General features: G+C 61.6%; 3 protein-coding genes across 3 annotated transcripts; 1 reads left to right on the top strand and 2 right to left on the bottom strand.

The window, feature by feature from the left end:
- Positions 1-766: 766 nt before the first annotated feature.
- BXZ73DRAFT_75987 (nucleoporin autopeptidase-domain-containing protein) lies at positions 767-4161 on the bottom strand (the record flags this gene model as incomplete). Its single annotated transcript, XM_048022330.1, has 8 exons — positions 767-2328; positions 2382-2576; positions 2629-2772; positions 2819-3236; positions 3290-3441; positions 3487-3774; positions 3836-3955; positions 4026-4161. 8 exons carry the CDS (start codon positions 4159-4161, stop codon positions 767-769), a joined length of 3015 nt encoding a protein of 1004 aa, XP_047879762.1.
- A 227-nt stretch (positions 4162-4388) lies between these two features.
- Positions 4389-8937, top strand: BXZ73DRAFT_88976 (beta and beta-prime subunits of DNA dependent RNA-polymerase; the record flags this gene model as incomplete). The annotated part of the gene is made up of 12 exons (XM_048025132.1): positions 4389-4695; positions 4746-4831; positions 4887-5006; positions 5129-5742; positions 5799-6004; positions 6057-6305; positions 6360-6913; positions 6970-6996; positions 7056-7587; positions 7683-7968; positions 8145-8373; positions 8473-8937. The coding sequence occupies 12 exons, from the start codon at positions 4389-4391 to the stop codon at positions 8935-8937; spliced, it is 3675 nt and encodes a 1224-aa protein (XP_047879761.1).
- Positions 8938-11063: 2126 nt separating this feature from the next.
- Positions 11064-14500, bottom strand: BXZ73DRAFT_44012 (uncharacterized protein; the record flags this gene model as incomplete). The annotated part of the gene is made up of 7 exons (XM_048019255.1): positions 11064-13085; positions 13135-13230; positions 13287-13603; positions 13677-13804; positions 13867-13878; positions 13939-14102; positions 14165-14500. The coding sequence occupies 7 exons, from the start codon at positions 14498-14500 to the stop codon at positions 11064-11066; spliced, it is 3075 nt and encodes a 1024-aa protein (XP_047879760.1).
- Between the last annotated feature and the right edge of the window lie 363 nt (positions 14501-14863).

The following is a 14863-nucleotide window of genomic DNA, read 5'->3' as shown; positions in this document are numbered from 1 at the left end:
GCGTTGGATCTCAAATCCCGCAATCGGCCCAAGCGAAGTAACCGGCGATTATTGACACAAGAAGGTCCGATCGGAGGCTATATAATTGCAATCCTCGGGCGGTCTTCCTCCCACCCACGGGCTTCTACGGCTCGGTAATACATGGTGAGGGTACCTCATGCGGATACTTCGACGTGTACGGCATTTCCAACGTCCAAGAATTCAGCTGCCGCTGTTGTGAACACGCGGTCCTCCCTCAGGCCTGCTGTTGCTCTTGACGGACGATCAGCAAGTCAACAGCAAGTACAAAGACGCACCGGTGGGCCAACTTCGGAGTCACCTTGCTGTTCAACGCTCCCAACAGCGCTCTAACGATTCCCTCTCGGTCCTCAATATCTCAGGGACGCCAGTAAAATCCTCATCTGGAAAACGGTGGATGATTCGTGTAAAGCCCGACCAAAGTAATGGGAAGAAAGTGACGATGAACTTAGCAGCAACCAGTGGCAAGTGGGTTAGTCACGCGTGACGCCGAACGGTAAGCTTATCACCTGACTGCGGGAAGGCTATTGCCTTGCGTTCCTCACCGATACAACGTGTTCAACGATATTGCAATTGATAACATATACTAAGTGGCGTGATACATGCGGTACGGACAACATGATGAGTGACATGATCGACTGTGTGTGGAGACAAACGAGACGCGATACCCACAACTCGGGGCAGGAAATGAGAGACGGATGACGATGTATGTAAATAAAACCTCCGGAACGCGAAACACGGCGCACAGCTAGAAGTGGTCGACGGTGAAGGTCCACTTGCCCTCCTCGATGTCGAACGCCTCGAAGTGGGTATGCTTCATCTTCGTCAGCCGCTTCAGGTGCTTCTGCGCCGCGGGCTCCGCCGGGTCCTTGACGGGCTCGCGCGTCGCCTTGTCCAGCGCCCAGCACTTGTCCAGCGCGATCCGCGCACGGACGTTCAGCCCTGTGCCCGGTGGCGGCTTCTCCGCGTCATCCGCATCAGGATACACCGAGCACTCCTTGTCGTCGAACCGGATGACCTCGCCGAGGAGCGCCGACAGGCGCGGGAGCCCTGTGAGGTCTACCGGTTCGAGGAAGGTGATGGTGCCGTAGCCGGCGCGGCCGGCGACGAGGCCCTCGAAGTGCGCGAGGGTGTCGTACGACTGCCGCTTGAGCTCGTGCAGTGGCGGGCTCACCCAGTAGTCGCCCTCCTGCAGGTCCCCGTCCTTCAAGCCCGCATCGGCGTCGGCGTCGGCCGGCGCGGGGCTCTCGCGGAAGCCCACCGAGTGGCCGCCGGTGCTCTTGGGCCGCGGGGTGGGAGTGGGGGACTCCGCGGTGTGGCCGGCAAAGGCGCCGTCGGATTCGCGAGCGGCGATTGCAAGCTTGGGGTTGAAGGGTGCACCGGGAGAGGCAGAGCGGGTGAAGAGATCTGCAGCTTCGACCTTCTTGTCGAGCGTAAGCTTCTTGACGCTTTGACGCGACCCAGAGCCAAGCGAGGGACTAGACCCGCCGTTGGTGAGGAACGCATCAGGACCGAGGGCGCTTCTGGACGCAGCCTTGCTCAGGGAGAGCGCATTGGGCTTGCCGCCCAGTAGGCTACTGCTGCCGTTGATCTGGCTCACGCCCAGGCCACTGCTCATGCTGCCGTTGGGTGGAGTCGATATTGAGCCGAATCCTCGCAGCTTCGAACCGGCAGGAGCATAACGGAGTTGCAGCTGAGGACCCGGCGCGCGCGTAGGCACGTCCGCGAAATATCCTGGCTTCTTCTTGGGCTGGTCAATCGTGACAGCTCTAGGGCCTGAAGGCAGCATGCTGAAGATGGGCAAGTTCGTACTGATCGGCTGCGCAATGGAGGCCGTCAGCGGCGCTTGTGACTGGCCAAGGGTAGAGGCACCCATGTTCGCAGTAGACCCCCCAAGTGTGCTGCCAAACATTCCTCCTCCAAATCCATTCTGCTGCTGGCCTGAAGGTGTCGCGGCCAGGGTGGGAGCAGTGGGCTTGGCGCCGAATAGAGAGCCAAAGGCGTTCGTCTGTTGGTTCTGCGGCGGCTGTCCGAGAGTCGAACCAAACAAGCCCGTGTTAGTTTGGGGTTGAGGCTGACCAAGGGTGGAGTTGTTGTTCCCAAATGCGTTGTTGCCGAACAAACCACCACCAGGGGGGGTCGTGGTCGCTGGCTTGCTGCCAAAGACTCCACCACCGAAGGCATTCTGCTGTGGCTGCGTTCCCTGCTGAGCGTTGTTGTTGTTGTTGCCGAAGAGGTTTCCGGTGGTACCAGTGTTGTTACCAAATAGACCGCCTCCAGCCTGGGCCGGCTGGTTTGGTTGGCCGAACACTGTTCATCATATCTCAGCACAACTCTGCTGATGTCGAACGTAGGTAACGTACATCCACCTGATGGCTGTGGCAGCTGCTGCTGGTTGTTGTTTTGACCAAATAACCCGCCTCCGGTATTGGAGCCAAACAAGCCCGTCGAGGGCTGGGCGCCCTGCGGAGGCTGAGCAGGCTGCCCAAAGGCACCAAAGCCCGTCGTTGCAGGCTGAGTCGCGGGGGTAGAGCCAAAAACAGAAGGCTTAGGTTGCCCTGATATGCACATGGTCAGTGCAGCTGGGATCATGACAGCTTATAAGCTTACCGAACGCCCCAGTCCCGGTCCCCAAACCAAAAGCACCCGTGTTGGTCTGCGGCTGCTGCTGGCCAAACAATCCTCCCGAATTTTGCGGCTGAGTATTTGTAGATCCAAACGCTCCGGTCGATCCAAAGGCGCCAGTCCCAGAACCTAAGATACATTAGTAAAAGTTACTGATAATGCACTGTGAACGTACCGAACGCCGGTTTTGGCTGATTGTTGTTGGCACCGAACGCCCCGCCTCCAAACAAGCTGTTCGTCTGTTGTTGTGGCGGCTGGGGCTGGGGCTGGCCAAAAGCGCCGAAACCTGTCGAGGGCTGCTGCTGGGCGGGCTGGCCAAATGCGTTCGTAGTGGTGGAACCTCCGCCGAAGATGCCGGTGCCAGTGGTGCCCGTGTTAGCGTTCTGGCCAAAGGCACCACCACCTCCAAATGCACCCATCGTGGGTTGGGTGCTTGCTGGTGTACTCCCGAAGGCGCCACCACCGAAGGTTGAAGGGCCTGGCGCCGGCTGGCCAAAAGCGCCAGTGGCTGGCTGAGCAGGCGCGCCGAAGGTCGACTGACCAAACGAGCCAGCCGTTTTCCGCCCCTGTTGGTAGTCTTGGTGGCGAAGTTCCTACGCGACCATAAAGTGTTACGAAGCCACGATATAGAACAGCTGAAACGCACCTCGAAAGAAGAACCCCGGTACTGGGGCATAGCAGATATACTCTGATACTGCAGGGTGATATTGGAGTTCGCACCATCCTTTTCAGTGAACGCGGTGAAAGGTGGATTCGCCGAACCGGTGGTCACCGGGGCAGTTGCATCTGTCGCTGCTGCTGTTGAGCAGTTGAATGTGTGGGTAGATGGCAAAAGATACGTACTGCTTGGTGCCGCTCCAAACCCAGTGGCGGGCTTGTTCTGACCGAAGGCGCCACCGCCTCCGAATGCGTTCCCAGTGGCTGGGGGTTGGGATCCAAAGATGCCTCCATTGGAGGTCGTGTTGTTCGTCGAGCCAAACGCGCCCGTCCCTGCGCCCGTGGCTCCAAATGCCGACCCGCCCGTGTTCCCAAACGTTGACGTCCCACCGCCACCGAACGCACCGAAGCCAGTCGCTGGCTTGGGCTGCCCGAACGCGCCCCCAGTCGTCGACGTGTTGGAGCCGAAGGCGCCTGAGAATGAACAACACGAGATGAGCGCGCAAGACGCGTGTTAAGAAGATAGAGCACGCACCGAAACCGGTCGTGCCCGTATTGGCGGTATTTCCGCCCAGTCCACCAAACATGGGGTTTGCTTGTGGCTGCTGCGGTTGCTGAGGCTGGCCGAAGGCGTTGGGGGTGGTCGAGCCGAAAGCTGTGAGAGAGGCCATGATGGCGTGTCAAAGGGACGGGCGCGAGAACGAGTCGGGAGGAAAGCGACTGACCGCTGCCGGAGCCGAACGCTGAGGGTTGGCCAAACGCTGAGGGCTGCTGCTGCTGCTGCTGGTTCTGTTGCTGCTGGTTCTGCTGGTTCTGCTGGGGCGTGCCCCACGTGGACGACACGGTGCCAGAGCCAAACATGTCGTGAGAGAGGGGGGCGTGGGCGGGCGTGAGGTCGTGGACGTCGTGTTCTGAGTTGACTCCTGCGGCAGCCTGTCCTTGCCTCGCCTCTTCTTTCGGGCGGAGCTACAATCCCTGCACGTGCCCGGCAATGCGGCCCGCCCTCTGCTTTTTCGCGTAGCGCCTGTCCGCAACTTTCGGGAGACCGAGCAGACGTCCCGCGGTCCTCCCTCCTCCTTTCCTGCACAATGCCCCACGGCTCGTTTCCATCCTCGAGTCGTGCGAAGAGCACGTTCCAAACTGTAGACCGCGAAACAAAATTCAAGCATCCGCCCAAAGACAGTCACACCGTCCCCATCCTCAATGAATTCGTGACGCCAATCCTCGAGTCCTTTAACGCTCTCTTCGACGACTCTGGCCTTCCTGCTGATGTAGGGGACAAGCGGGGGCTCATTAATATGGGGCTGGAGGACATTGGCAAGCGGGTGGTGTTTGATGGCAAGGGGACAGTGGGCACGGAAAGCGGGCAGAGTGGCTGGGGTAACCGGTTAGCTAGTGAGTCCTGCCGCCGTTCGCGTCCAATGCCCACATCAATCGGCACGAAGTGTGGTACGACCAGGTCACACTTGCTCGCCCTATGGTTCCCGATCGAGACAAGGATGCAGTGGAGAGACGAGTGTTTCCAGCTGAGGTACGGACGTTCAGTTGTTTCAATAAGAGGACTGCTTTCCAGCTAGTTTTTGCAGGCCCGTGAACGTCTGACTTCGTACCGTGGACGTATGACTGCCCGCATATGTTGGCAAGTCAACGATGGTCCCGTAGAAACGGAGACTCGCGACTGTGGCCTTCTACCTATCATGGTCCGCGTGAGTAAATGCGTCCGATTCCCCTTCAACCAAATTCCCACTCCCCTCAATCCGCTCAATATCATCGAGTTGAGGACGAAAACCAAGGGGCCACCATATTTCTAACTGTTCTTATTGTTTAGTCTGTCCGCTGTAACCTCCGCGGGCTGTCGTCCGCCGAACTGGTCAAGCGACATGAAGAACCCGAGGAATTCGGTGGTTACTTCGTCATTAATGGCAACGAACGCCTCATCCGCTACCTCATTCTTCCCAGACGACATCACGTCATCTCCCTCATTCGCCCATCCTTCGTCAACCGCGGCCCTTCCTACACGCCTTACGCCGTTCAAATCCGTGGCGTCCGGCCAGACCAGACAAGCGTAACAAACACCCTCCATTATCTCTCCAACGGCAGCGCCATGCTGCGCTTCAGCTGGCGGAAGCAAGAATATGTGATACCCATTATGCTCATCCTGAAAGCACTCGTGTCCGCTTCGGACAAGGAGATTTTCGAGGGCGTCATGATGCAGGATTACGAGGATACGTTTTTGTCGGACCGTGTAGAGCTGCTACTTCGCAGCTTCAAGACATACAGCCTGTACACCGGCGATCAATGCCTTCAGTACCTTGGTGACAAGTTCCGTGTCGTCGTGAACATGCCGGATGACTGGACAAATCAGGCGATTGGGACATGGCTCATCAGTAAACTTGTGCTAGTTCACCTATCCAATCCTCGAGACAAGTTCCGCATGCTCCTGTGAGTGTATGTCTTCCGTATTTTTGACGCATTCTCACCTACGAGCGGTGATTCAGATTCATGCTGAGGAAATTGTACGCCCTGGTCTCCAAGTCTTGCAGTGTGGACAACCCCGATTCTCCTCAGCATCAAGAAGTCCTCCTCCCTGGCACCCTCTACGCTATGATCATCAAAGAGCGTCTGGAGGAAGCCTTGAACGGCTTCCGGGAAGGCGTCGCCGCCGACGTACGGAATTCGAACCCGTCTGTAGACTTCTTTGATAGTGAGCGCGCATCTTGCCTTCCAACATGTTGCGCATATTCACGTCTCGTTAGAGCGGTATGTCCGGAAAGTCCTGGCGAAAACAAATTACGAGATAGGCACGAAGATGGCAAACTTCCTCGCCACGGGTAACCTGGTGTCACCAACAGGCTTGGATCTCCAACAGGCTTCCGGCTTCACGATTGTAGCCGAGAAGCTGAACTGGATGCGTTACATCAGCCATTTCCGTTCTATCCACAGAGGTGCCTTCTTCGCCGAGCTGAAGACTACGACCGTCCGAAAGCTTCTCCCTGAGGCATGGGGTAGGCAATATCTGTAGTATGTTGGAAGACTAGTCCCATTTGACCACTCTGCAGGTTTCCTCTGCCCAGTGCATACACCCGATGGATCGCCTTGCGGTCTCCTCAACCACCTATCCCGAACCTGCCGTATTGTCACACAAGCTCTCCCTTCTGCACATATACCCGCCCTCCTCACCAAACACGGCATGACACAAGCCTTCACCCCCTCGGTCGACGGTCGAAGGAACCTCTGCGTCCAGCTTGACGGCCGGCTCATCGGCTGGGCTCCCCCAGCGGTGTGCAAGCAACTCGCCATGAACCTCCGGATATGGAAGACCGAAGGACTCCACGACGTCCCGCTCGACCTCGAGATCGGCTACGTGCCGATCTCGAAGGGCGGTCAATATCCGGGTCTGTACCTGTTCGCCGGACGGGCGCGGATGATGCGACCAGTGAAGTACCTTGCCAACGGGAGGGAAGACCAAGTTGGCTCGTTCGAGCAGGTGTACATGGACATTGCCTGTACTCCGGCTGAGATCGAAGACGGCGTGTCCACGCACGTCGAGCACTCGCCCACCAACTTCTTATCTATCCTTGCAAACTTGACGCCGTTCTCGGACTTCAACCAGGTACGTGGCTGGTGCTCTTGTTCCTGATCAGGTCCTCATAAAGTACATTCCCAAAGAGCCCAAGAAACATCTACCAATGCCAGGTCAGGAAATTTCAATTAACGTCACCCCGCCACGTCTAACCATTTCCTTGTCTGCTTAGATGGGCAAGCAAACAATGGGAACGCCGTCCACGGCCCTGCAGCACCGAACGGACAACAAGCTCTACCGCCTCCAGACCGGACAATCTCCCATCGTGCGCCCGGCGTTGCACAACACGTACGGCATGGACTCCTTCCCGAACGGCACGAACGCGATCGTGGCCGTCATCTCCTACACGGGTTACGACATGGAGGACGCGATGATCCTCAACAAGTCCGCGCACGAGCGCGGTTTCGGCTACGGCACCATCTACAAGTCCTACATCGTCGACCTCCAGGAGCTCTCCGGCTCCCGCCGCGCGACCTCCGCCCCCACCCTGCACTTCGGTGTCGGCCCAGAGATCCGCATGGGGGACGGCGAGCGCCAGCACCCGGCCGCGAAGCTCATCGACGCGGACGGGCTGCCCGCGGTCGGCGTCCGGCTCAACCCCGGGGACCCGATCGCGGCGTACGTCGACGACACGACGGGGCGGACCAGGTTCGCGAAGTACAAGGGCGACGAGGTCGCGTACGTGCAGACCGTGCGCCTCATCGGTGCGTCTCTCCCTCGGTGGCGTCGCGGCCCGACGTTGTTCCTGATCCGACTCCCCCTTTGTCTCCCACGTCCGCCTTTCGCCTGCCCGCTCCAGGCAGCGACGCGGGCGACCAGGAGCTGCAGAAGATCCAGGTCACGCTGCGGATCACGCGCGCCCCCGTCATCGGCGACAAGTTCTCCTCGCGGCACGGGCAGAAGGGCGTGTGCTCGCAGAAGTGGCCCGCGGTGGACATGCCGTTCACGGAGAGCGGGATGCAGCCAGACGTGATCATCAACCCGCACGCGTTCCCGTCGCGGATGACGATCGGGATGCTCGTCGAGAGCATGGCGGGCAAGGCGGGCGCGATGCACGGGCTCGCCCAGGACGCGACGCCGTTCCAGTGAGTCTCCGATTTTGTTGTCGTCGGTTCCAGGGAAGCTTTGTGTCGAGGTTGACACTTTCGCGTTCTGCTCTCCACCTCCACGTGGGCGTATGCATGCCATGCATGTATGCGCGTGTGTGAGGCGGAGTCGAGCCCCTCTTTTGCGACCACTTGCTTACACGAAATTTCCGCAGATTCACAGAGGAAGACACCGCGATCGAGTACTTCGGTGACCAGCTCCTTGCGGCCGGCTACAACTACTACGGCAACGAACCGATGTACTCGGGCATCACTGGGCAGGAGTTCGCCGCAGATATTTACATCGGCGTGGTCTACTACCAACGCCTCCGACACATGGTCCTCGACAAGTTCCAAGTGCGGACGACAGGCCCCATCGACCCCGTCACGCGGCAGCCCGTCAAGGTGTGTTCTAGCTCCCACGTTGCACGTCCACTCCGCCATTCATTTCCGCCCTGCTTCCCTCACTAAATACTGAGTTCAATTTCTTTCATTTCCACCCAGGGCCGCAAACGCGCAGGTGGCATCCGGTTTGGCGAGATGGAGCGGGACGCGCTCATCGCGCACGGCACCGCCTTCCTCCTACAAGACCGTCTCATGAACTGCTCCGACTACTCGACCGCCTGGGTCTGCCGCACCTGCGGCTCCCTCGTCTCCCTCGGCTACGACGACGTCTCCCTGGGCGCGGCGGCGCTCCCGAGCGGCCCCGGGGGCGAGTACTGTCGCGTCTGTCGCGCGGCGGCGGAGGAGGTCGACGTCCGCGAGCGCGCCGCCCTCGCGAACGGCGGCGCGCACGCGGCGGGGGCGGGGGCGGGAGCTGACGTGCGCGTGTCGATCCCGCCCGGGCACGTGCTCAACGCGGGCGCGCGCGGCGGGGACATGGACGTGATCGCGGTCCCGTACGTGTTCCGCTACCTGTGCGCGGAGCTCGCGTCGATGGGCATCAAGATCTCGCTCGAGGTCCGCTGAGCCACGCGTTGGTGGGGGTCCGGACTAGCGTCGCACGGGGACACCGGCCAACTGACCTACCTCGTCGTCGTGGATTCTGGAACCCTCCTCGCCTGGCTACCGGGCGGGATCGCGGCCCTCGACCGGGCTCCGGCATACAAAAGTACTTGCAATTGGCCGCCGACGCGACCGTTTGTGCGTGGAGCGCGGTTCAACATTGTGTACAACATTCATAGTATATCGAAGACCCCTGTCGTCCCGCCAGGCCTGACCCCATGTGGTGTAATATACCGGCACTGCGCCCCTAATTTCTTGGACGCCGCGAATTCGATCGCCCAGCACCGACAAGCCCGCTCTACTTGGCACCCACGGAGTGGTGGGCGACCAGCGGCGCACGTAGGACGCGGCGTTCCGTACAAATTTCCGCAATTAATGACATCGAAGCCGCGCACACAGCGCCGTGACGTGTGGGTGGTTCCCCGGCGTGACTGCGTCGACACGGACGTATCGCCCGCGCCGACGCAGGCGGCCATCACGGCGACCTCAGAGCTCGGTATGCTTATGTGAGACGTGAGCCCCAGCAACGAGAGAGAAAGGAGCGCGGCACCATCGCCGATAAACGTCTCGAGACCGATCGCCCGAGGAGATCACAAGCGCACGACGGCGCGCCGCTCGATCGTGCTAAGCAGCGTACGCATGCACGGCCTCGGCCCGGCGCGGTATAATTCTAATCGTCGTTCCAACTCCTGAGTCGGGGCCCCGCTCGTCGCAAGCAATATGAGCTGTGCCGCGCACAGACCGAACCAAAAGGACGGCACGCAACGGGGGGCGCGACCCTGCGCGACCCTGCGCTCGCGCTCGCCCGTCATCTCCGTCCGCGCGCCCCGCAGCGAAGAAGCGACGTCGGATAACGGCGTCCCCGACCGACTCCCCGCCGGCGGCCGGGGGGGCATCGCAGACGCCGGACACGCGGGCGCCGTATTTTAATGGGAAGGCATCTATAAGAATTTACGGACGATATCATGTGTGCACTGGGACACGGCGGGGGCGCCGCGGCGCGGCCGGAACCCCGTCTGGACGGCGGCGTCGGGAACGAGGCGCGGCCGCGATTGGCCAGGGAATGAATGTGCGCATTGGCGGCGGCCTGCACCTGCACTGTGGCGCCCTCACATCCTCCGACGCCGTCGAGTCGTAACATGCTCGGTGCATGTGCGGCGGCCGCCCGCGCGCGTTCCAACCCCAAGTGTGTGCGCGCGCGGGCATCAGACGCACGCGCTCCAAGGGGGGCGAATTGTGATAGCAGCTGGCAGCTGTGATGCGCACACGAGTTCGCGAGTCCGCGCGTTCCGCGATCTCCTTCTTCTCCTTCTCCGACGCGCGGACGGGGGAGCGGGCGCGCCCCGAGAAGCAAGGTCAGCCGACCGAGCACGCTGGCCCCTCTTTCGGACCACGCGAATCCGAGGAGGGGGGACGTCTCGGCGTTGCGGGGGCGGGCGGCGCGGTGATGGTCATTGCCAGAGGCGACAGATGCAGATCCGGAGCCTGGGCGCGATCACAGGAACGGATGGCCTGACGGGATGGTTCGATGGCGCGGGGAGATGACGAGAAACTGAGTGAGATTACACCGCTATACACGCGCATCAGGTTGGGAAGGTTGAGAACGAGCGAGGTAGGCGAAAGAACGGACGACCGCTGGGATACGAGAGGGACGTAGAAACACAGGCTGTAATATGACCGGTACGTTACGGGGAAGTAGAGTGCATAAGTATGGGTGGCTAGGTGTACGTCAGGAGCCTGGCAGAGAGAGGATGGCTATGTACGTTAGGTGTACGTGGAGACAGTATTCGAGACCGTAGGCGATGACACCAGCCTCGTTGTGAGCCCGACCAGGAGCGCGGGGGGAAGGGAAGCAAACGTGAAGCGCTGCGCATGCGAATCCAAGTGGGCGGCGGGAAAGGCAAGAGTAGAGTATGGGGGAATAGAAGAGAACGACACAAGGTGAACAGTGACAGAACACATCGCTGGCCCTATAGCACCCTCGCGCCTACGAGACGCGATCCAGGTCCATGCCGTCAAGGTATATGCGATAGAGGCTGAACACCTGCGGGTCCACGCTCGTCCGCGGCACCGTCACGCTCAGCCGCCGGTCAATGTGAGCGCGCGGAGACGGCACCGACTCGAACTTGCTGAGGTTCCCGCTCGGATTCAGCGGGGGGAGTGGGCAGCGCGAGCCCCGCTCTGAGGTGTACGGGGACGGCGACGGTATTGGCGAGGTCGTCGTCTGCCGCGGGCTCGGCTTCGCTTGAAGCTTCTCCGGCGGCGGCGGCTGCTGCTGCTGATGCTCCTCCGGCGGGGGTGACGGTGGAAGCGACGATGGGGGCGACGGCGGAGGAGACGGCGGGCTGAGGCTCCTGCGGAGAAGAGGGAGCATCGCTCTTGTCAACGTGCCCGCCGCCGCCCAGGAACAGTGCGACTAACCCGCGCTCGATGTCGTCCGCGTCGCGCGCGGCGAGAACGAGGGCGTCCTCAGTTTGTGCGATCGTCGCCTCCACCGGCGCCGTCGACGGGAGCTCCCGGAACGGGAAGCCATTCCGCGCGAGGAAGAGGTCGACGACCAGCCGGCACTCGTCCGCCGTCGTCGCGCGCGCGAGAAGCGCGCGCATGTCCTCCGCGTCCGTCACGGTCAGCGTTGGCGGCAGCGGCGGCGGAGGTGGGAGCTTCTCCGAGGGGGTGACTGGGGAGCGCGACGTCGAGCGCGAGGCGTACCCGCTCTCCGCCTTCGAGTGGCCGTGGATCGACTTGCGGTCGACCGCGGACGAGGGCGACGTCGCGCAAGCCGCTTGCGTGCGGACCACATCCGAGGTGTCGACCTTGACCGGGAAGCCGTTGAGCGGCGCAGGACGGCGCGAGGCAGGGACAGGCGATGTCGCCTCTGGCGCAACCGAGGGGCTATCGTCGATGATACGCGCTGCGCGGCGCCCGTTCGCCATGTGCCTGCTCCCTTCTCCTGAATCAGACCCGCTGGGCGAGACCACACCATCTTCCGAGAACGTAGGCACGGCCTTGCGAGTCCCGCGCCGGGTTAGACTCGACGACTGTGACAACGTCGAGCCTTCATCGGTCGACACTGCCGACGATGTCTGCGAGTTCGAGACGGAGAGGGGTGGTGGCAGGCCCGACGACGACGACGAGACGGAATGCGAGGGTGGCCGAGGCGGCGGGGTCGCGATGATGACGTTGGGGTACATCGTAGCGCTGCCGGCAACGTTGGGGATCGAGCGCTTCGAGTTTAGCTTGTACGAAGGCGGGGGAGAGGTTGCCATATTGGCCTTGGATGGCTTGCGCGAGAGCGAGCGCGGCGTCTTGGGTGCCTCCTCGTATGCGCTGTGGAGGCCCTCCTTCGACCCGCCGATGGTGAGCTTGGACATCATCCGCTGCAACCTCCCCGAACGGCCCTTCGAAGACTCGAAGGAGATAACGCTCGCGTTGGCGGTCGAGTTGTACGACGGCTCCTCTGGCGGACCCGCATCGAGGAATGCGATGAGGTCCTGGGCGGCGCGGGAGATGTGGGGACCGCCGGAGGGCTTGCGCGGCGAAATGGGGGAAGAGGAGGTGGTGGGACCACGAGAGGGCTTCGACTCACCCACGTCCCCCTCGCCATCAGAGCCCGCCATGATGTCGTCCAGGTCCATCGACTCCCTAGCGCGTTGGACCTTCCTCGTCCGCTTGGGCGTGCTGTTGGGGCCGTCCATCGCGGCAGGAGCAGGAGCGGTGTTTTGCGTCTCTAGGCGACGTCCAGATGGCCTCTTTGAGTTCGAAGACTTGCGGGAGATCCCGTCCTCGTGCCGGGGATGTGGGACGTTGGAGATAGAGACCGACCGGAGCCGCGGATCGCTGGCGCGGGTGGGAGGGTTGGTCGCAGAGGGGCTGGCCGTAGTCAAGCTCATGTTGCGTGTGCGCATCGCGGCGTTGGATTGCAGAGGGGGCGCCGTCGAGCCTTCTTCTTCATCCTCAATTATCGAGTCCACGTGGCGCAGGGCAGGCCTGCCGTTCGGAAACCGCCTATGCTCAGTAGGGTTGGCCGTGGCGGCGCCACTGTCTACGCCCTTCTCAGCCTGGCCCGCGCGGCGACCTTGACGGTCGCGCTCTGAGCGCTCCTGCTTGTAGACCTGGGAAGGATGAGCGCCGGGGTGGAGTAGAGGCGCAACGATCACGAACCTCCATGCTCTTGAGGCGATCGGGTGTGAGGGAGACCTTCATGGTGGTACCGGAGCGCATGAGTTCGTCGAACTCCTGCGCAAGCTCCGCTTCGTCCTGGCGGAAGGGGGGGAGTGAGGTCGGGAGGGAAACTGGGTGGGCGCCCGGCGCACCTCGAACTCTCCGCTCTCCCGGCCGGGCCCTGTCTCGGCCGCGCCGGCAAGCGCCGCATCCACCTTGTCGCTCGCTTGCCTCGCGTGGAAAATCTTGCCGCCCCGACCTTTGTCCACCGATGTCCGCGACTCGCCCGAGCCCACCACCGTTATGGACTTGGTCGAGTCCGTTGACAGACGCCCTCCGCGCGCCGACTCGCCCCCGAATGGCGACGAGGCCGAGTTGCGCGCCGACCCAGTCCTGTCTATGCTGCGCGAAAACGACTTGCTCCGCCTCGGCCGATGTGCCTTTGACAGTGCCTCAATGTGCTCATACACTGCCCACCGTCAAACGCCCCATCAGCTTATGCGCGCGCCACCATGCGATCGAAGTGCGTGCTCGGTACGCACCTTTCATGGCCTTGAACATGCTGTAGATCGTGTCATCCTCCCCCAGCGCAATGAACAGATCCTGAACCGTCGCCAATGTCCGGCTGCTGTCTCGTGAGGCGACGCGGCTTACGTTCGACAGGACGTGCCTTCGAAGCGCGCCCGCGAATCAGCACCGCGCATACAGCCAGCAGGAATGGGAAAGACGCACTCGCAGATCGCTCTGAGGCGCGGGGACAGTATGAGTTCGGGAAGCGTGTAGGTGACAGATGGGAGCACGTACTCGAGAATCGCAGTGAGATATAGCGCGGCAGGTGCCAGCAGCGTAGGTGATGGGGGTGTCGCCGAGCCCGTGGCCTCCATCCGCTGTTGTAACCGCTTCTCCGCGTCGGCATCCTCGTCGGTGTCATTCATGGTTGAGTACGCCTCGCATTTGAGGCGCAGGAGCTGGCGCGCGGCGACGGAAGTGGATATGGCGCGCATATAGTAGGCAAGGATCGCAGGCTCACCTCGTAGGACCACTGAAGGTCGTACGCGCCGCTGTCACCGCCGCGCGAGGATAGTGAGGGGCGCCCGGAGCCTGTGCGATCCCAGTACGCCTTGAGTTCGACTTCAGCCTCGAGAAGAGCCTCCTTTCCGAGGCTAGTGGGAAGTGTCCGCACGAGGGCGGCTTTGAGGCGGTCGGTAGCGAGTGAGCGGGAGACAGTGAGGATGGTGTAAAGGACTTCGTCGAGGAGGACATTGATGGAGTGGAGGGCCTCGGGCTTGAGCTTGATGGGGCGGACGTCGGAGAGGATGACCTCCGCGGAGCGTGCGGAGATGTAGGCGGGACACTGCGCGGCCATGGCGGCGGGACGGAGGAGGGAGGTGCGGGATGGGAGCTCAGAACATAGCAGCAGCGGAGGCGGAGGGAGCGCACCAGTCGCAGGCGCTAGCTGCCTGATCTGACGGGCCGCGACTGGTCACCCAGTGACCCCGCTTGTCACACACTCCTCAGGTTTGCCAGTCACCCATCAGATCCTCTCGGGCCAACCCTCTCACACTCCGACTGATCCAAGCGGCATAACAGCGAAAGCCTACTTTGTCGTAGCCCCAGCCTAGTGCGCGCAGTTGCTATGGCAGCCGTGTATCCTCTGGCACTCTACATATGTATGACATCACTCCACGACTGGTGCTTCGACGTTCGTGCATCTCACCGACCGAACCAA

This window comes from Epithele typhae (genome assembly GCF_022376455.1).
Source record: "Epithele typhae strain CBS 203.58 chromosome Unknown BXZ73scaffold_12, whole genome shotgun sequence".
Lineage (NCBI taxonomy): Eukaryota > Fungi > Basidiomycota > Agaricomycetes > Polyporales > Epitheliaceae > Epithele > Epithele typhae.
The sequence above is the reverse complement of the archived record's forward strand: the minus strand, read 5'-3'. Positions and strand labels throughout refer to the sequence as shown.